The sequence below is a fragment of the Lontra canadensis genome, unplaced genomic scaffold (assembly GCF_010015895.1).
Source record: "Lontra canadensis isolate GAN:19392208 unplaced genomic scaffold, GSC_riverotter_1.0 scaffold107, whole genome shotgun sequence".
Taxonomy (NCBI): Eukaryota; Metazoa; Chordata; class Mammalia; order Carnivora; family Mustelidae; genus Lontra; species Lontra canadensis.
The window spans coordinates 1852715-1872926 of record NW_022631101.1 but is presented as its reverse complement, the minus strand read 5'-3'; the positions used below and the strand labels follow the sequence as shown (position 1 = coordinate 1872926).

The window sequence follows — 20212 nt, the reverse complement described above, 5'->3', positions numbered from 1 at the left end:
GCCTAGGAGACCTTGTATGAGTGGCCCCTTTATTTTATTTATTTTTTGACAGAGATCACAAGTAGGCAGAGAGGCAGGCAGAGAGAGAGGAGGAAGCAGGCTCCATGCTGAGCAGAGAGCCTGATGTGGGGCTCGATCCCAGGACCCTGGGTTCATGACCTGAGCCGAAGGCAGAGGCTTTAACCTACTGAGCCACACAGGCGCCCCTTACGTTCCTTTTAAAAGGTTCATCTTTTTCAGCCTCCTCAAATTGTTAATGGTTTATGCAACATCCTTCAGATCTTTTCAGGGGCACATAAAAATAGTAGCTGTACTTATCTTGTGTTTATTTTGCATACTAACTCATCTACTCAGAAAAGTCCTGGGAGGTAAACACTGTTGCCGTCCCTGTTTTTTGGTTTTGTTTTGAGATTTTATTTATTTATTTGAGAGAGAGAGAGAGCATGAGAGGAGGGAGGGCCAGAGGGAGGGCGCCCGTCCCTTTTTTATAGAAAAGGAAATAGACCCAGTTCATAGTGTGTCTACATACACAAACTTGACAAAAATAGATCGAGTTAATGTATTCTGTGATGCCATAGGTTGTCATAGATAGCTTTTTATGATAATACATTGAGACACACCAGATTTATTTTACTGTTTTCCCTCTTCTTCTGGTTTTTGATTTATCTTTTCATTTTTTAATATGTATGTAGATATAGATATACTTATACACGTGTGTCTATATCTATATGTATTTCTCTTTTTTAAAAAGGGAGGATGCAGCAAACATTGTCTCCCACTTTGCATGTTTTCAGTTAATATATGTTGGAATCTACTGTTAATCAATGTATAGAGATTTTCCTTTTTTTCATCCCTCATTTTTTTTAAAGATTTTATTTATTTGAGGGGCGCCTGGGTGGCTCAGTGGGTTAAGCCTCTGCCTTCGGCTCGGGTCATGATCCCAGGATCCTGGGATCAAGCCCCGCATTGGGCTCTCTGCTCAGCAGGGAGCCTGCTTCCCTTCCTCTCTCTCTGCCTGCCTCTCTGCCTACTTGTGATCTCTGTCTGTCAAATAAATAAATAAAATCTTAAAAAAAAAAGATTTTATTTATTTGAGAGAGAGAGAGAAACAGAGATAGCGAGAGAGAGCATGAGCGGGGAGGAGAGAGAGAAGCAAGCTCCCACTGATTAGGGAATCAGACGTGGGACTCTCCTGGGATCACAACCTGAGCTGAAGGCAGATGCTTAACTGACTGAGCCTCCCAGGCACCCCCATCCCTCGTTTCTTTTTATAGTTGCATAGTATTTTGTTATGTGGATTTATCTTGGTTTTTTTCAGCCAGTCTCCCTGTTTGAGAACACTTGGGTTGCTAATAGTCTTTTGCTGTAATTGATCCTTATTAAATAGTTCTGACAAGTGTGACTCTGGGACAGATGCCCAAAAGTTCCCCTTCCCCCCCTCCCCTTTAAAAAAAAAAAAAACAACTCCATAATACTCCAGAAAATGACTGAAACCTAATTTATTTTAACTAGGCCTTTTCAGATGTGTTGAATACTCACCCTGTAGGACTCTGTGACTGGTATTCCTCAGAGCTCCCTTGCAGAAAGCTTGCTGTCATGTCTGGTCCCAAGTACAGCCCCGACGGCACGATGAGGCCCTGAAACCAGCAAGGAGGTTGCTGTGTGTTCATTTGTTCAGTCATTCAGCAGATGTTTGTGGTCAGCCTGCTTTAGGCAAAGTCCTGGAGGTGAGGCCTGGTACTCCACAAGGGAGTGCCTCCAACCTGGGAGACATCTGTCTCTCCCAAATCATAACCCCTATGTACACACACAGTCTGAGATAGCCTTGATGGGAGAGGGCGTTCAGAAGACCCAACAGGCACAGGACAGAATGGAAAGGAGGGTTGCTCCCTTTGTGGACAGTCAGGTGAAGGTCCAACCTATCCACAGGGTCCCAGAGCTTGATCGATCCTCTTTTTCTCCAGGAAGTACCGGACAGCAGCCATGGCAGGCAGCAGTGGCGACAGTGTCACCAGGCGGAGCGTGGCATCACAGTTCTTCACACAAGAGGAGGGGCCAGGCATCGATGGCATGACCACCTCAGAGAGAGTGAGCATGGAGAGAAGGGCTTAGAATGGGGAGGCACAGCCTCTGTCTTTAGGGCAGTCCACCCCCAGGAGCGGAGCCCAGGGAGTACCAAAGGGGCTGGGCTGGTAAAGCTAGCACCATCCCCTGCCTCTCCTCCTTCCAGGTGGTGGATCTCCTGAACCAGGCAGCACTAATCACCAATGATTCAAAGATCACAGTACTCAAGCAGGTGAGGGGCTGGGGTGATGCCAAGCTAAGCAGCACAAGGGGAGGGGCTGGGAACATGTGCAAAAGAAGACATTGGTCTGACACCAGTGTCCCCATTTAGGCATTTAGGATATGCTTGCTGTTGGGGCGCCTGGGTGGCTCAGTGGGTCCTGGGATCGAGCCCCGCATCGGGCTCTCTGCTTGGCAGGGAGCCTGCTTCCTCCTCTCTCTGCCTGCCTCTCTGCCTCTGTCTGTCAAATAAATAAATAAAATCTTTAAAAAAAAAAAAAGGGGGATATGCTTGCCGTGGTGCCCAGTGCTGTACAGGCATGCTCTCTTTTAATTCTCAAAAAAGCTCTGGGTAATTTGGTCCCCAGTTTCTACAGAAAGAAGCGGAGTTTCAGTACTTAAAATAATGAGCCTCAGATCAGTCTGCTAGGAGCCGGCTGACCGGGGACTTGCATGCTGGATTCCAGCTCCAAATGCTCTGCTCTTCTTCCTTGTATTTCCTCTCTGCCAGGTTCCTGTCTAGCAGGGAAGACGTTCAGGCCACCAGACAGTGGAAACAGAGGGGGCAGGGCAGGGTGGGTTGGAGGAACCCAGCTTGCTGTGGAGCCTCGAGGGGCCTACTGACCCAGCCTGTGGGTGGGAGGTCCGGGAGGGCTTTCCGGAAGAGGGCACGTGGGAGCGGAGACCTGGAGGGTGAGGAGAGAAACAGGCTAAGTGATCGAGGGAGAGTGTCTCAAGTGAAGTGGAGGGCACAATAGGTTACACAGAGGCAAAAGAAGACAGGAAGAATTGGAGGGGAGGGGCTGAGAGTGGTTAAGACCGGGAGACAGGTGAAGTTCAGGGTTGGAGGGGGTCCAGTTGTGTGGGTGAGAACCTTAGTTCTGCTGCTTGCTCCGTGTGTGCAGTGTGTAGTCTTGGATGGCTGACTCAGCCTCTTAGCAGTGGGAGCCAGGCCAGTGCTGGCACTGGGCTTCTGTGAGAATGTCTGTAGGAAGGGCTTATTCCAAAGAACCTGGCAAGTCCAAGGACATCAGGAAATAGGTTCTCACTGTCACGAAATGCCTGATGAATTGTGGCAGTGTGACTGGGGAGTAGAAACAGTAGAAACTGGAGAGAGTTGATGGAGGAGCCTCAGGAAGGAATTCCGGCAGCATTCCCTGCTTCTTTAGCATCCGTCATGTGTCTTGTGCTCCCTACCGACCAGGACCTTATGCCTTATAGGATCTTCTTATTAAAGCTTCACAAGAGCCCTATGAGTTGGTGTTTAAGATGCTCATTTTGTAGAGGAGCAAACAAAGTTGGGGGAATCCACTTGCCCAGGCCATGGTTGGGAGTGGCAGAGCTAGGATTTGAACTGAGTTTATCTGCTACCTGCCTCCATGCTGTTTCTCTTACACGCTCCTGTCTGAACTGATTGGAGCCTGCTTTTATATGTGTGGCCCTCCTCCTCATCCCCAGTGTCCTTCTAGGTCCAGGAACTGATCATCAACAAAGATCCTACACTACTAGACAACTTCCTGGATGTGAGTGACCCGTGGGAGAGAAAGGGTGTGGGTATAGGGTTAAGGGGATGGATCCTGGTACGGCCCTGACCACCTTCTTGATGTTGGCAGGAGATCATCGCTTTCCAAGCGGACAAGTCGATCGAAGTGCGCAAATTTGTCATTGGCTTCATCGAGGAGGCATGGTATGGGGTGGCGCAGGGAGCCCCTGGGAGCACCCCGGTGGAGATAGCCTCTTCGCAGATGGCCCTTCCCTCTGCTTCTCGGGCCCATTTTTCCCTCCCATGCACTCTGATTCCTCAGCAAATACTTAATAAGGTCAAAGTCCTGGAGTCATTCATGATGGCTCTACTCCCACACTTCACGTCTACGTCATCAGTGAGGACTCTCAGCTCTACCTTCAAAATCGGAACAGCATCTGGGCATTTTTCAACCACTTCCTTTGCTATTAGGCTGCTCCAAGTCACCATTACCTCCCACCTAGGTGGCTCCAGTGGCCTTCTGTCTGGTTCTCCTGCTTTCCTGCTTCCCCTCCCTCTCTTCTGTTTAATTGAAGTAAATTCACATACCATAAAATTAACTATTTTTAGGGAAACAATTCACTGATATTTAGCACTTTCACCCGTCTAGTTCCAACACATTTTTAACCTCCCCAAAGGAAGTACCAGCGCGGTGCCCTGCTTCCTCTCACACAGTAGCCAGAGTGATCCTGCTAAAATGCAGACCAGCTCTCGGTGCTCCGCTGCTCTCAGAACTCCACTGGCCCACTGGCTCACTTAGATCGAAACCCAGACTCCTCCCCTTTATCCCATCTTCTCCTGGGGCCTTCCCTGATCTTTATTGACACCCTCCAGCCTCCCTGTTGTTCTCAAAACCTGCTGTGCCCGCAAGGGATGCTCACCCCCAGGGAGCCCCCCAGTTCGCTCCTTCACTTCTCTCTGGTCTTCCTCAGCCGGCCTCCCCAGGCCCTGCCAGTGCAGCCCCCCACCACTGGCACCCCCTCTGCACTGTCTTCTCTTCCCCACAAAAATGTCAGCTCCACGAGGGCAGGCCTTCTCTGTGTGGCAGACTGCTGTATCCCCGTGCCCAGGACAGTGTTGGCACGGAGGAAGCACTGAATACATATTTGTTGAACAAGAATTGAACTGGAGGAATGACCGTGTGGGATGCTTACTCTGCCATGTGCTCTGTTAAGTCCCCTCCTCTCTCTCCACCTGTAACCGTCACAGCGGCCTTGGTCATGGAGGCTTTGTTATCCTTTTAAGGAAAGGGAAACTGAGGCTCAGAATGATGAAGTGATTTGTTCAGGCTGAGTCATTTGTTCATTCAGCATTTATCGGATGCTTTGTGACTCAGAGGAAATGAAATAGCCCCTAATTAGTGACTTGTTTTCTCTTTGTCGGGCGCTGTAGTAAATGCTTTACCTAGTTTGTTATGTAGTTCGATCTTCAGAAATACCACCATGGATTAGTTTTGTGGCCCATTTATAGGAAGACAAAACAGTGACTCAGAGAGGTGAAAGGAGTTTCTTAAGGCCACACGGCCAGTATGTGGCAGGGCTGCAGTTTTAACCCATATCTAACGCCATTGCCCAAATTCATAATCTTCGCTTTTTACTGGGAGAATTTGTGGTAAATTTCAATATGCATTCAACAGGTATGTGCCAGGCATTTGTGTCTTAGGCTCTAGGAATACAGCAGTGACTAAATACAGATACTGCTTCTGATTTCACATAGCTGGCAGTTGAGTTTCATTTTTTCTTTAAGATTTATTTATTAGAGCATGCATGCACGCGAGCTGGGTTGGGGGGCAGGGGAGAGAGAGAGAATCTCAAACAGACTTCTTCCTGAGCACAGAGCCTGAGTTGGGGCTCAATCCCATGACCCCAAGATCATGATCTGAGCCGAAATCAAGAGGCGGCCGCTTAACGAACTGAGCCATCCAGGTGCCCCGAGTTCCGTATTTTTTGGCTGATTAGCTTAATATTTAACTTCAGATTGTAGAATGTTGTAAAAATTATATTCACGATCTGAGGTCTAGGTGTGGCCTTCTTGAATTTTTTTAATTCATCAAACAAATACATATTTCTCTTCAACCAAAAAACAAGACTCTGCTCGTATGACTAGAAAGGGTCCCCCGCTTTCAGAGCCCTCAGACTGAGGTAAACAAATGAGTGAACAAAACTGGGGATTCCATAAAACAAAGTGCCAGAAAGTAATAAAGAGTGTTTATTTCCGAACGCTTCCTATACCGTTCTAAGTACTTTACAAGTATTATTGCCGTGTTCACAACAAGCTATGAGGGAAGTACTATCCTGAATGAGACAGTTGGCTTGTCCAGATTCCCACAGTTGTCTGGCTGTGCTGCCCCTGAGAACAGCTGAGCTGGGTGAAAGAAGTGAAAGCGTAGGCATTGCAGGGCTAACCCAGAGAGAGGGATCGTGGGTGGCTATATCCGAAGGTGCCAAGCATTGTTCTTGGTTTCCGGACATGTTGACAAACAAGACAGAGGCAGTCCCTGACTTTGCCCCCCGCCGCCCGCCGCGTCTCCTGACAATACCTGACCTCGATTTCCTTTTCCTCATCGACCCCAGGCTTCCGTCACATACCCCAAGACCACACCTTGACCTTGACCTTTTTTCTTTATCCCCCCAGCAAACGAGACATTGAGTTACTGCTGAAACTGATTGCAAACCTCAACATGCTCTTGAGGGACGAGAATGTCAATGTGGTGAAGAAGGCCATCCTCACCATGACCCAGCTCTACAAGGTGGCCCTGCAGGTAGGTGCTCCCTCCCACCCGGGGGCATCCTGATCTCACAGGTCTCATTTACAGCTTCGTTGGGACACGGGGGCAGGTCAGTTAAACCAGGGACAGATCAGACTCTTTACAGGCAAGACATGCTATTGATCTGTGGGAACAGGCGACAAGGGATCTAATTTCCTAATAGGGAATCGCCATCCATCCATCCATCCGTACACTCAAGTGCTGCACAAACATTCCCTGAGTACTTCCTCTGTGACTCAGATGGGTTGGGTCCTGCCTTTAAGATGCTCATGGCCCAGTGAGGGAGATAGATGCTTATCAAAGAATCACAGAAATTTTCATTTGGCACCAAGGTCAGTGCTGTAAGGAAAAGCGTGCACTGGTGAGGTGTTCATTAGCATTAATGAAATGAGTGAATCCATCTACTCTTGGCCACCACATTGTGAGGGCAGTATTGTTATTCCTGTGTCTTAAGATTTGAGCCTTTTCACTCTGGGTTGTCGCTGTCTGTGAACCTCATGAAGGCAGAACCTGACCTGGGTCTTATCTCCAGTATCATCTAGCACGGGGTCTGGGGCAGAGCTGTAGCTCAGTACATTTCCCAGATGAATTTATTCATCAGCTTCATGGGTCTCTGGGTAGTGATGGAGTTGGCAGTCGATGTCTTGTCCCTTTCTCTGTCTCCGTTCCTCCCTGGCCCCTCGTAGTGGATGGTAAAGTCACGAGTCATCAGTGAGCTCCAAGAGGCCTGCTGGGACATGGTGTCTGCCATGGCTGCGGACATCATTCTGCTGCTGGATTCTGACAATGACGGCATCCGCACCCACGCCATCAAGTTTGTGGAGGGCTTCATTGTCACCTTGTCACCCCGCATGGCTGACTCGGAGGTGCCCCGACGCCAGGAGCATGACATCAGCTTAGACCGCATCCCTCGTGACCACCCATATATCCAGTACAGTGAGTATCCATCAGCTCGTCCCGTCTGTCAGTCACAAACTACACTGACTCCCTTCCTCCCCTTTTCTTTCTCAGTTTTTCATTTCTGGAGACAGTGTAAGACATTGATTAAGAGTGGCGCCTGGGGAGCTCAGTCAATTGAGCATCTGACTCTTGGTTTTGGCTCAGGTCATGATCTCAGGGTCAGGGATCAAGCCGATCGGGTTCTGTGCTGAGCAGAGTCAGCTTGAGAGTCTTTTCTCTCCTCCCTCTCTCCCCTCCTCTACTCCTCCTGCCCTAGGTGTGTGTGCACCCACACATAAACTTTTTTTTTTTATCAAATAAATAAATAAAATCTTAAAAAAAAAAAAGACATTGGTTAAGAGCTCTGATGCCAGGTTCCAATCCCAGCTTCACCACTTAAAATGTGAACTTGGGCAAGTTACTTCTGAGTTTCATTTCCTTTTTTATAAAGCGGAGCTGCAGTAGTACCCCTTTCATGGGTTTGTCGTGAGGTTCCATGAGGATGTGAGCATTTAGTAAATGGTAGCTAATTTTAAGTGGTTTTTGTTTGTTTGTTTGTTTGTTTTAAGATTTATTTCTCTATTTGAGAGAGAGAGCATGAGTGGGAGGAAGGGCAGAGGGAGAGAATCTTCAAACCAACTCCTCACTGAGCAGAGCCCACAGCGGGACTCAGTCTCATGACCCATGAGATCAAGACCCCAGCCAAAACCAAGAGTTGGACACTTAAGAACTGAGCCACCGGGCACCTGGGTGGCTCAGTGGGTTAAGCCTCTGCCTTCGGCTCAGGTCATGATCTCAGGGTCCTGGGATCAAGTCCCGCATCGGGGACTCTGCTCGACAAGGAGCCTGCTTCCTCCTCTCTCTCTCTGTCTCTGCCTGCCTCTCTGCCTACTTGTGATCTCTCTCTGTCAAATAAATAAATGAAGTCTTAAAAAAAAACACACACACAAAAAAAACTAAGCCACCCAGGTGCCCCATTTTAAAAAATAAAATCTTTATTTATTTATTATTTTTATTTATTTATTTATTTAGAGAGATAGAGCATGTGCAGGTAGGGCTGCACAGAGAGAAGAGGGAGAAAGAGAGAATCTTAGGCAGGCTCCACACCCAGCGCGGAGCCCAGGGCAGGGCTCAGTCTTACGACCCCGAGATCATGACCCAAGCCAAAATTAGGAGTCACCCAGGCGCCCCTTAACCGTTTCTCAATTGCAAATTATAAGCATGGGTCATGTACACTAGTGAGGTATCAAGCAAAACATAACAGAGGGGTATAAAGGGAAAATACCACTCCCCAGTTCTGCTTCCCCGAGATAAATACTACTAAGAGTATGTTTCTTTCCAGACCTTTCTTCTTCAGAAATGGACATTTTATATATATATATATATATATATATATCACCCCATTTTATATATATATATATGACCCCAGGATCACGACCTGAGCTGAAGGCAGATGCTTAAATGACTGAGCCACCCAGACACCCCCTCCAGTGTATCTTTTCATAGAAAGTGTCAAGGAAGATATCCACCAGAGTTATTAAAGGTTAACTTTTGGGGACCAGATCACAGAGAGTGGTGGTACAAAGGACTGAGTGCTTTGTCTGTGTGTACATACACTTTTTTACATAGTTAAAGTTTTACCTCAACATCGCACATATCATCAGATTCCTATAGTTGGATATTTAAAATCATTTCTAGTCGTTCACTGCTGGAATCTCATGCTCTGAGCATCATCTCTAATTTTTTCTGTTCCTTTCTTTTTCCCTTAAGTAAGCTCCACACCTAATGTGGGACTTGAATTCATGACTCTGAGATTAAGAGTTGCATGTTCTACTGACTGAACCAGCCAGGTGCCCCTAAATTTTTATACTCATTAATAGTCTGCCTCATAGGATTCCTCAACCACTAAAATTTCTGGTTTTTTTTCAGCCCTTCTGAGCCATCATGTGTAAGAATCTTTCTCCTTTTGGCGCCAAAGGCTGCTCTTTCCAGAGGCCAGGGAGAAAGGCCCCTGCTAACTGGTACTCTTCTCTCCCTCATTAGATGTGCTGTGGGAAGAAGGTAAGGCAGCCTTGGAGCAGCTGCTCAAGTTCATGGTGCACCCCGCCATCTCGTCCATCAACCTGACCACAGCGCTGGGCTCCCTTGCCAACATCGCCCGCCAGAGGCCCATGTTCATGTCAGAGGTGATCCAGGCCTATGAAACCCTGCATGGTAGGTTGGTCCCCTCCCCTCCCGCTCTCCACTGGCCAGTCTGCTCTGTCCTGAGAAAATGTGAGCCTGATAGTGGGTCCATGAGGGATTCATCCATCTCGTAGGTCTAGACACCGGAAGCATTCTCTGGATTAGACAGGAATCTTTTGGTTGCGTGTGACAGCTGTTTCAAAGCTGACTTTAATATTAAGGTATGTGTGGATGAAATGACATGATGTCTGTGGAGTACTTTTAAGATATTCCAGCCTTCCCCCCTCCAACATTCCAACAACAAAATTAGCAGGAAGGAAAGTGTTGGGTACCTGGTGATTTGTAACAGTCTTTTCTCTACTTTCATACGTGTGTGAAAACTGAAATGTCCAGGCTTGAGGTGTGAATATGAACAGATTGTGGATCTGTCTCCATTTCTTGGCTCTTAATTTCTCCTTGTTGGCTTTTTTGTTCTGTGTCTCTTTCCTTGAGATAGCAAAGATGGCCCCTGATGGCTCCAGGCTTCCATTCTGTCCACTTGGCAACCCCAGGGGACAGAGTGTTTCCTTCCCCATCATTCCAGCAAAAGTCCAAAGACTGATGCCCATTGTTTCTGATTGGCTGAGAAGACATTGATAGCCTATCTCTGGACCAATCACAGTGGCCAAGGGATTGCATTGTTCTGACTGGCCTGAGTCTGTTGCCCACTTGAACTGAGAATGGAGCCAGGGTGGTTTCCTCAAAGGAAAATGGGAGCATTGTTGGCTGAGGAAGGAGGGAAGGATGCTGGGCAGGCAAAATTACAGGCATCCTCTTTCTCTGTGGAACAGGGAAGGCTTGTTCATCAAGGTGACTGTTAGACATGGGACAGTCATTCTGGTGGCAGGACCAACAAGGCGCACTGTTGCGGGGATCAGTTGGGGGATTGTGGAGGTGACGATGGTGATGATAGCCTTCCCCAAGGGAGGCACACTGGAATTTCCAGACCAGAGATGGGGGGTGATGAGCCTTTACGTTTAATTAAAAGAAGGGTGAGCCTCCTCTTTGTTTTAAGGTTGACTAATCCTGATGGAAGCCTCTTGAGGGTTTTAAGCATCAGCTTGTACAGGGGAAGGCTACACAGTAGATCTGAGAGCAAAGGAACTTTTCCAGGAGGTGCCTGCAGCCACCCCCCTTGCTGGGGCTTGGGCAGTGAGACGAGCAGGGCACCGTGGGCTGTGTGCACAGAACAAAGCTTCCACTTCTTTCCTCACAGCCAACCTGCCCCCGACGCTGGCCAAATCTCAGGTGAGCAGTGTGCGCAAGAACCTCAAGCTGCACCTGCTGAGTGTCCTGAAGCACCCAGCCTCCCTGGAGTTTCAGGCCCAGATCACCACCCTGCTGGTGGACCTGGGCACGCCCCAGGCCGAGATCGCCCGCAACATGCCCAGCGGCAAGGACACCCGCAAGCGGCCCCGAGACGACTCGGATTCCACACTCAAGAAGATGAAGCTGGGTGAGCTGAGGGGCTGGGCCAGGCCTGGCCAGAGGCGGTGGCAAGGAATGACCCCATTCACTTCCATTCAACTATGAGTTTCATTTGTATTAGTTAATAGTACATTGCAAATTACAGTGTAAGGATATGACATAGCAGATGATACCAGAATTATTGAAATGTGTGATACACATGTAATTATGAATTACTTGAATCGTGCAGAAAGGAATGGAATGAAGTCTCCCTCTTATTCCTGTCCCCAAAAATAACCACTCCCTAAGTGTTAACCCTTATGTTTTCTTTCAGAAATACCTGAGTTCTCATTTCCTTTGTTTCCTTTGTAATTGGAGTTTCTTTCTGAAGTAATTTCTTATTTATGCATTTATTTATTTTAGAGACAGGGTGCAGGGCTGGGGGAGGGGCAGGAGGAGACAGAGAGAGGGAGAGAGAATCCTCAGGCAGACTCCCCGCTGAGTGCAGAGCCAGATGCAAGGCCTGATCTAGCAACCCAGAGATGACAACAACTGAGCCACCCAGGCACCCCTCTGCTGCATCCTTTTAACGCTGGTATAATAGTCTCTAGTGCTTGTGGGTCTCTTTAACCAGTCCTCCTGGTGATGGACATTTGTGTCCCCCGCCCTTTAAGTGTAGAGATTGCTATAGTGTGAGAGTCTTGAGTGCCTGTCCACTTACAAGACTTTTCCTAGTAGCGGGATTGGTGCATTTAAAGCTGTTTTTTTGCCCTCCAGTTTTACTGTTTCCTCAAACTTTTTATTCTGAAGTAATTTTGGACATGTAGACAAGTCACAAGAATAGTCCAGAAAGCTCCTGCATCCCCTCACACGTTGCACTCAGTTGTTGCACCTCCTTAGCCTCCCTAATCCATCCCGCAGCCTTCCTCTGCCTCGTGACCTTGCCGTTGTGAAGAGCCCAGGACCGCCTTTGGGTCAAATGTCCCTCTCTTTGGGCTTATCTGCTCTGGCCTGCTGACTGCATCCAGGTTCTGCCCTTGGGGCAGGGACACTGCAGAGTTGATGCTCTGACCGTCTCCGTGGGGTGTCAGGAGGCACCGATACCGATTTGTCCCCTTACTGGTGATGAGAGCGTCGATCACTTGGTTGAAATAGTGCCTCCCAGGTTTCTCTAGTATCAAGTGCACTTTTCCCCATTGTAAATCCTAAGTTGAGGAAGACACTGGTACTGTGTAAAACTACCCGTTCCCCTTCAAGGTTTGACCCGGTGATTTTAACGTCTGCTATTGCTCTAATGATTATGAGAAGCTTTCCTTCTGTGTTTATCAGTCAGCATTCTGTTAGGAAGAGCTTTCTTCTCCCTACTACATTATCCGCTGCGCTCGTGGATTCTCACACTCTGCGGGCTATGATCCATTACTCTCGGTACTCATTTTGTGCCTCACACTGCCTCGTATTGAGCCAGGGGAGCCTTTGAGCTGGCTCCGATGACCCCTTGGTGTGTCCCGTAAGTTGTTTTGAGCAGTTCTTACTTTCTGGCACAACATGATGTTCTGGACTCCTCTTGTACTTTCCTTACCCCAGCCTCGGAAGCAGCCTTTTCTCTAAGGAGCCCTGGTTTCTTTTAAGCAGGCAGTAGTTTCAGAAACCGAGATCTGAGTGCTGAATGTGCCCATTGCTACTGCGTGCATGGACATTCTTTTTTTTTTAAGATTTTATTTATTTATTTGACAGCACAAGTGGCAGAGGCAGGCAGAGAGAGGGGGGAAGCAGGCTCCCTCTTGAGCAGAGAGCCCGATGCGGGGCTTGGTCCCAGGACCCTGAGATCATGACCTGAGCTGAAGGCAGAGGTTTAACCCACTGAGCCACCAGGCGCCCGTGCATGGACATTCTTGATAGCTGTTGCCAAACTGTTCTCCAAAGAACCCGCATCACCATGCAGTGTGTGAACGCCCGTTACCCCACTCTTCCCAGCCCTGGGTGCTCCCTAAACCCTTGGGGTATAAACGGTATCCCTGGTTTAGATTCGCTTTCTTGCACATGTTGCAGCCAGGCTGTGTGTGTGTCATTTTACATTTATTAGCCATTTGCATGTCTGCGAAGTGTCGGTTCTGTTCAACCTTCCGTAGCTGACTTGTGTGTGCCCTTGCTCTTGGTTAACGCAGAGTGTCAGCTTTCTGTTACGTGCGCTGCAAACTTTTTTTAGGAGACTGAATAACAGGGGTGCCTGGCTGGTTCAGTCAGTAGAGGATGAGATTCTTGATCGTGGAGTCATGAGTTCAAGCCCCACACTGGGCCTGAAGCCTACTTAAAAACAAAGAAAAAAAAAAACCCTATAACATTGCACCATATTTCTGCCATCATCTACTTAAATCATCACCCTATTAAATATTCCAGCTTCAAAAAAAAAAAAAAAATCCGGCTTCAGGGAACATCTCTGTACGTGAAGGTTTTTCTCTGTACATTGTACCTTCACTATACATTTATATGAATTAAGTGTTTAGGGTCAATATCTAGAAGTAGATTTGCTGGGTCAAAAGGTGCATACATTTAAAAGTTGCCACTATAGGGCGCCTGGGTGGCTCAGTGGGTTAAAGCCTCTGCCTTCGGCTCAGGTCATGATCTCAGGGTCCTGGGATCGAGGTCCGCGTCGGGCTCTCTGCTCAGCAGGGAGCCTGCTTTCTCCTCTCTCTCTCTCTGTGCCTGCCTCTCTGCATACTTGTGATCTCTCCCTCTCTGTTTCAAATAAATAAATAAAATCTTTAAAAAAAAAAAAAAAAGTTGCCACTATAGTCATTGCCCTTCTAGAAGGCCATACCAGTTCACATCTGCACAGTCCATACCCCTACTAACAGCTGTCGCTACCAGCCTTTTTATTTTTTTGTCAATCATGTAGGCAAAAAGACTATCTTATTAGGTTGTCTTTATGTTTTCGTGATTCCTGGTGAGGTTGAGCCTATTTCAGAGATAGAGGTTTTTAAACAACAAAGCTCAGAGTAATGACTACTTAACCTTTTCACCTTCGTGGACTTTAGTGTCATCAGCCAGGCTGGTGTGGCTTATTCCCATTTTGCAGATGAGGAGAACGGGGCACAGACAGAGGCAGGTCTTTTCCCCAAGGTCACACGGTGCTTTGATGGCAGAGTTCGGCTGCGGCCCGGCTCTTCGCCCCCTGCACTCTGCTGCTTGCTAGGGCCGCCTGGATGCAGGGACCCTGCTGGGCTCCCTGGGAGGGAGAGGGCCTGTTGCTCACTCTGACACCAGCATCTTGTCTCCTTTTCTCTCCCAGAGCCCAACCTGGGGGAAGACGATGAGGACAAGGACTTGGAGCCAGGCCCGTCGGGAACCTCTAAGGCCTCAGCCCAGATCTCAGGCCAGTCAGACACAGACATCACAGCCGAGTTCCTGCAGCCCTTGCTGACACCTGACAATGTGGCCAATCTGGTGAGGATGAATGTGGGCCATTTCCCACAGGGCAGGAAGGAAGGGTTTCCCATCCTTTTCCTACCCTTCACTCCACACTGCCCACCTCTTCCAGATGGTATTAGTCCCAGCACACCACTCTGGCTCGGTTTTGGGATGGTGTGGTCCAGTGGGCCCTCTCTATCTTGGATGGACCTTTTCTCTGATCTTTAGTCCTTTAGGAGATCCCTTGTCACCAACCCCTGAACTGTCCCTCTTTGGATAGTCTGAGTCCCCGTCCAAACCCCACCCCTCTCCTCTCCTTTGAAGGGAGGGTAGGGTAACTGGAGAGCAGACCGCACAACTTACTTGCTAAGTGATGTGGGATTAGCATGGGTGGGGTGAGATGGCCCCCTTTTTCCTTAGATTCTCAAAGATAATCCTGCTCTACAGTGAAAGAACCACTGGTTCGAGCTGATGGTATGGGTGGCGGGGGGGTATCTCCCATCGGTCCTCAGGCTGTAGCAGCGCCCAGGCCTTTCCATTGGGTGCTCATGACAGTGCCTCTTCCCATGCTCACCATTGGTCTTCTCCACTTTCCCTTCTCTCTGCCTAGAGGCTCCACGGGGCTTAGTTCTTGGGAGAAGGAAGTGGGGTTTTTGTCACAAGGGTAGCAAGAGGGAGTTTTCTGTCCCACTCAGATCTCTTTGGTGAGCTCCAGGCTTGGAAACATGTCTGCCTCTTGCATTGTTCTCCCCTTGGGAGTTCCGCGGGCACCGCAGACTCATTATGTCAGAATAAACCTGTGGAATTTCTCCCCATGCTCCTCTGCAGGCTGTCAGTGTCCTGTGTTCTTGGCACGCCTGCCTCCCGGTTCCCGACCCACAGACCTGGAGTTAAGCTCTTTGCCTCCCCGCTAGGCCTTCCCCTCTTCTCCGTCTCCCCTGGCCCCCGCCTGGCCCCAGCTCTGCCTGTCCGCCCTGGCTCTGGCTTCCGTTCCCTTGCGGTGGCCAGAAGTACAGCTTGTGAAGCTTTCCTGCTCCAGCCCTGCCGTGGCTCTTTGTTTCCTTCCAGAACCAGTTTGAATACAGCTTGCTGAGGCCCTGTCTGGGGCTTCCGTTAACTCACCATACCTGGTCTGTCCTCTTCATGCTCTTCGAATTATTGGCCTAAAATTTTTCACAGGATTCTTTTTTATCTTTATAATACCTGCTGTCTGCTTAGTAACGCGCAGCTTTTTTGTCTCTAGCATTGGGTCCTTCACTCCTTTTTTTGTTGTTCAGTCTCACCATCCATTTGTTTGGTTTTGGTCATTCCAAAGAACTGGCTCCGAAGTTTCACTGGTACTCTTTTATAACCTTTTCTGGTTTTTTTGTTTTGTTTTATTTTGTTTTTTAGGATTTATTTATTTATTTATTTGACAGAGAGAGAGAGAGAGGCAGAGAGATGACAAGTAGACGGAGAGGCAGGCAGAGAGAGGGAAGCAGGCTCCCTGCTGAGCAGAGAGCCCGATGCAGGACTCGATCCCCGGACCCTGAGATCATGACCTGAGCCGAAGGCAGTGGCTTAAACCCACTGAGCCACCCAGGCGCCCCTGTTATTGTTTTTTTAAGATTTTATTTATTTATTTGACAGAGAGAGAGAACACAAGCAGGGGGAGAGACAGAGGGAGAGGGAGAAGCAGGTTCCCTGCTGAACAGGCAGCCCGATGTGAGACTCAATCCCAGGACCCTGGGATCATGACCCAAGCTGAAGGCTCTACCGACTGAGCCACCCGGGCGCCCTGCCTTTTCCATTTTATTTCTGTTGTCTTTATTCTTTTTTTTTTTTTTTTTAAGATTTTATTTATTTATTTGATAGGCAGAGATCTCAAGTAGACAGAGAGAGAGCAGCCTCCCCGGACGCGGGGCTCCATCCCAGGACCCTGAGATCATGACCTGAGCCGAAGGCAGAGGCTTTAACCCACTGAGCCACCCAGGCGCCCCTGTTGTCTTTATTCTAACCTGCTGCTTTCTTTGAATATTTTACCCTAGCATTTTATGTTAAATGTTTCGCTTAATAGTTTTCAGCAGTCTTTTCCAATATAAGCATTTAAGGATCTGATTTTCCGCATAAGAACCATTTTAGTAGCATCCTACACATTTTGATTTGTAGTGATTTCATTCTCTCTGTGTTCTAATTATTGCCTTATTTCATATATATATTTAAACATCTAAGCGTGTAGGGAGTTGGAAATGACCTTTTGTTACCAATTCCTGACAAAACTGGATGAGTTCTTATTAAGATAACAATTTTTTTTTTTTTTTTTTTTTAAGCCTGTTTCTGGTTCATAGGACACCCTTCACTGAATTTAGGCTCTCTGGGCAGGGTTCTCCTGCCGCTCAGCCTTCCTCCGTGCTGCTCCTCTGCCTGGAATCCATACCCCGCTCCCCCTGTGTCAGCCTGACACTGGCCCTCCTCTCAGTTCTCAGCCAGGCTGCTACTTCCCCAGGGAACCAGAGCCACACCCTCCTGACCTGTCTCCTGCCCCCTCTACTTCCCAGCCTCGTGCACCACACTGCACCACTGTTCCTTCCCTCTCTGACTTTCCCAGGAGTCTGAGCCCCATGGCAGCAGGCCCAGGGCTCTCTGAGTCACTGCCCTGTCCCCAGCCTTGGCCTGGGCGTGGAACAGAGGCTTGTTGAGTCTGTGAGTAAGGAAGGGCTCCTCTCCTGGCCATCTTGCAGGTCCTCATCAGCATGGTGTATCTGCCTGAGGCCATGCCCGCCTCTTTCCAAGCCATCTATACCCCAGTGGAGTCAGCAGGCACCGAAGCCCAGATCAAGCACCTGGCTCGGCTCATGGCCACACAGATGACGGCTGCAGGACTAGGGCCAGGTGAGTGTCCTGCGGCGCTGAACCAGGCCAAGGCTTGGCACTGTGGCTGCTGGGTTCCCCTTCCTGGAAGAGCGCCTCCTACCATGGTACAAATGAAACTCACGTGAGATGGTAGGTGTAAAGTTACAGGTCCCGTACACTGAGTGCTTCGTAATTTCAGGCCCTGGACTTTGAATGCGGTGGACCTGGATTTGAGGTCTCAGATGAATCAGACTGCCTCAGCCACTCAGTAGCAGTGTGACCTTGGTCAGGTTACTGAACCTCTCTGACTTGGGTTTTCCTGCGTTAACAGTACTAGTGAGATATAAACTATGTACAGAGAAACACAACTCTTAACTGTACATCTTCGTGAATTTTCACAAAGTGAACACACCCGTGTAGCCAGCACCCAGATGGAGATATAGACCATTTCCTCCAGAACATTCCTTCTTGCCCCTATCCAGTCAGCACGGATGGCATCCCACCTCCTGAGAGAATCACTTTTCTGATTTCTGTCTCTATAGATACATTTTTCTGGTCCTGAACTTCATATAAATGGGATCCTAGAGAGTCTGGCTTCTTTGGCTCAGCCTAAGTGTTTTTTGTTTGTTTGTTTGTTTAAGTTTTGGTTTTTTTTTACCAGCGGGTGGGGGGGGAGCACATCAGTGCATGAGCAGGGGTAGAGGCAGAGAGAGAAGCAGGCTCCCTGCTGAGCAGGGAACCCAATTTGGGGCTTGATCCCAGGACCCTGGGATCTCGACCTGAGCAGAAGGCAGATGCTTAACCAACTGAGCCCCTCAGGCGCCCCTCAGCATAAGTTTTTGAGAATCCTCTGTGTTGTGTGAACCACTATTGCTCAGTAGTATTTCCTTACACAAACAGGCCGTTGTCTGTTTATCCACACCCCTGTTGATGGATCTGTGGCTTGTGTCCAGTCTTTGACCATTGTGAATGAAGCTGTACAAGGGTTTTGGGGGGTTTGTTTGGGCTTGGGGGGGTTGTTGGTCTTTTTGTTTTTGTTTGTTTGGTTTCCATACAGACGTTTTGGTGTACACATGCCCTCATTTATCTTGAGTATATACTAAAGAGGGGATTGCTGGGTCATAGGTTAGGGTGTATTCAGTGCTCTTAGAAGCTGCTCATCAGCGTTCCAGCGTGGCTGTGCCATTTGCTACCCCCACCCACGGTAAGCAGCACATCTAGTTTGAGCCTTGATTGTATGCAAAGTGGGGATAAAAAGTGTGCCTGTTTCAGAACAACCTTTTCCAGATCGACATGGGCTTTGTGGGTACAAGGCTTGCGCACACAAGGTCCCTGGAGGGGAGCAGGGGTGTGTGGCATTCCTGGAGCCCATTTGTTCCCTGCCCCTCAGGTGTGGAGCAGACCAAACAGTGCAAGGAGGAGCCCAAGGAGGAGAAGGCGGTGAAGCCAGAAAGCGTCCTGATTAAGCGGCGTCTGTCAGCCCAGGGCCAGGCCATCTCGGTGGTGGGCTCCCTGGGCGCCATGTCTGCTCTGGAGGAGGAGGCGCCCCAGGCCAAGAGGAGGCCGGAGCCCATCATCCCTGTCACACAGCCCCGGTGAGTCCCCTGTGCATGCACGGGGGTGTGCACGCGTGTTAAAGGCATACCGACAAAGACAGGTGGGGCTGGACAAGGGTCTGATTCCAGAGTCGATGCCACCATAACCGCCAAGCCTTAATGGTTGTTTTCTTTCACGTAAAATGCCCCCTTCCTTCCTTCTGTCTAAAGCTGGGATGACAGAATCTGTCTCTGAGGATCAAGGGAGAGTTAAATGAGTTCACAGTGATAGATCATTAAATTAGATAACTCCTGGGGTTGGAAGTGAATTTGATACAAAGTATTTAGCATGATTCCTAACATGTTGTAAGTGCTACTGGTCGTTATCCTCCTCTTCATTATTACCCCCCTGCAGACAAAAAAAAAAAAATCCAGCCAGTCTCTGCCCACACCCTCCCAAGACCTGCTGTCCTAGCAGTGCCTGATTCACCCTCCAGGCTCTCCATCCCCCTCACTCCTTCCTCCAATCTCACTGGCCCCTTGGTTCTCCATGAGCAGCCAGGCAGGTCCCCACTGGAAGGCCTTTGCACTTCCTATTCTTTCCACCGGGAAAGCTCATCCTCCAGATCTCCGTGCGGCTCCTCCTCTTGCTTCATTCAGCTCTGCACTCGTGCAGAGCCGCCGCAGAGAAGCATTCCCTGAGACATGCTTTACAGAAACAGAATGGCACTGTGTTCTGTCTCGTTGCCCCGCGCCCTGCCATGCCTGAGTCATAGGAGGTTAGAAAGGCAGTATGGCGGGGGGTAGGGATGGGGGTCTCTGTATGGCCTGGGGTGAGCCTGGGCTCCAGAAAGGATGTTCTGAGTCACCGTGACCCTGTCCCTGCTCTCCCATGTAGGCTGGCTGGTGCCAGTGGCCGCAAGAAAATCTTCCGCCTGAGCGATGTGCTGAAGCCCCTGACAGATGCCCAAGTGGAGGCTATGAAGCTGGGCGCCGTGAAGCGGATCTTACGGGCGGAGAAGGCTGTGGCCTGCAGCGGGGCGGCCCAGGTGTGCCCCTGTCTCCCCTGCCCATGCTTCCCGGCCCACTCCCCACGGTCCTGCCTCACATCCCAGGGATAAGACGGCCCCGGCCTCCCTGGCTCCAGGTCCCAGCCGGGCTGCCCACCAGCCCTCCCTGCCTCTCTTCTGTCCTCCTGCCAATGGAGGCGGCGACAGCAGCTCTGCACAGGGATGAGGAGGAAGAAATGCGTGGACACACATGGCTCTCGCTCAGCACAGAGCTGGCCGCCTGGGA

General features: G+C 49.3%; 1 protein-coding gene across 2 annotated transcripts in view; it reads left to right on the top strand.

Annotated features, from left to right (window-relative positions):
• SYMPK (symplekin) overlaps positions 1–20212 on the top strand; it is a 36207-nt gene that overhangs the window by 1984 nt on the left and 14011 nt on the right. Inside the window, exons 2-13 of one of the 2 annotated variants that reach the window (XM_032839458.1) lie at positions 1965–2088; positions 2231–2296; positions 3753–3806; positions 3897–3970; positions 6440–6566; positions 7259–7508; positions 9555–9725; positions 10951–11190; positions 14431–14585; positions 17270–17420; positions 18772–18976; positions 19815–19965. In XM_032839458.1, coding sequence (XP_032695349.1) covers positions 1984–2088; positions 2231–2296; positions 3753–3806; positions 3897–3970; positions 6440–6566; positions 7259–7508; positions 9555–9725; positions 10951–11190; positions 14431–14585; positions 17270–17420; positions 18772–18976; positions 19815–19965 — 1749 coding nt within the window. In that variant the 5' untranslated portion in view covers positions 1965–1983. Of the gene's footprint in view, positions 1–1964; positions 2089–2230; positions 2297–3741; positions 3807–3896; positions 3971–6439; positions 6567–7258; positions 7509–9554; positions 9726–10950; positions 11191–14430; positions 14586–17269; positions 17421–18771; positions 18977–19814; positions 19966–20212 lie in introns of those variants that run through there. The other variant, XM_032839460.1, reaches the window with a different exon arrangement.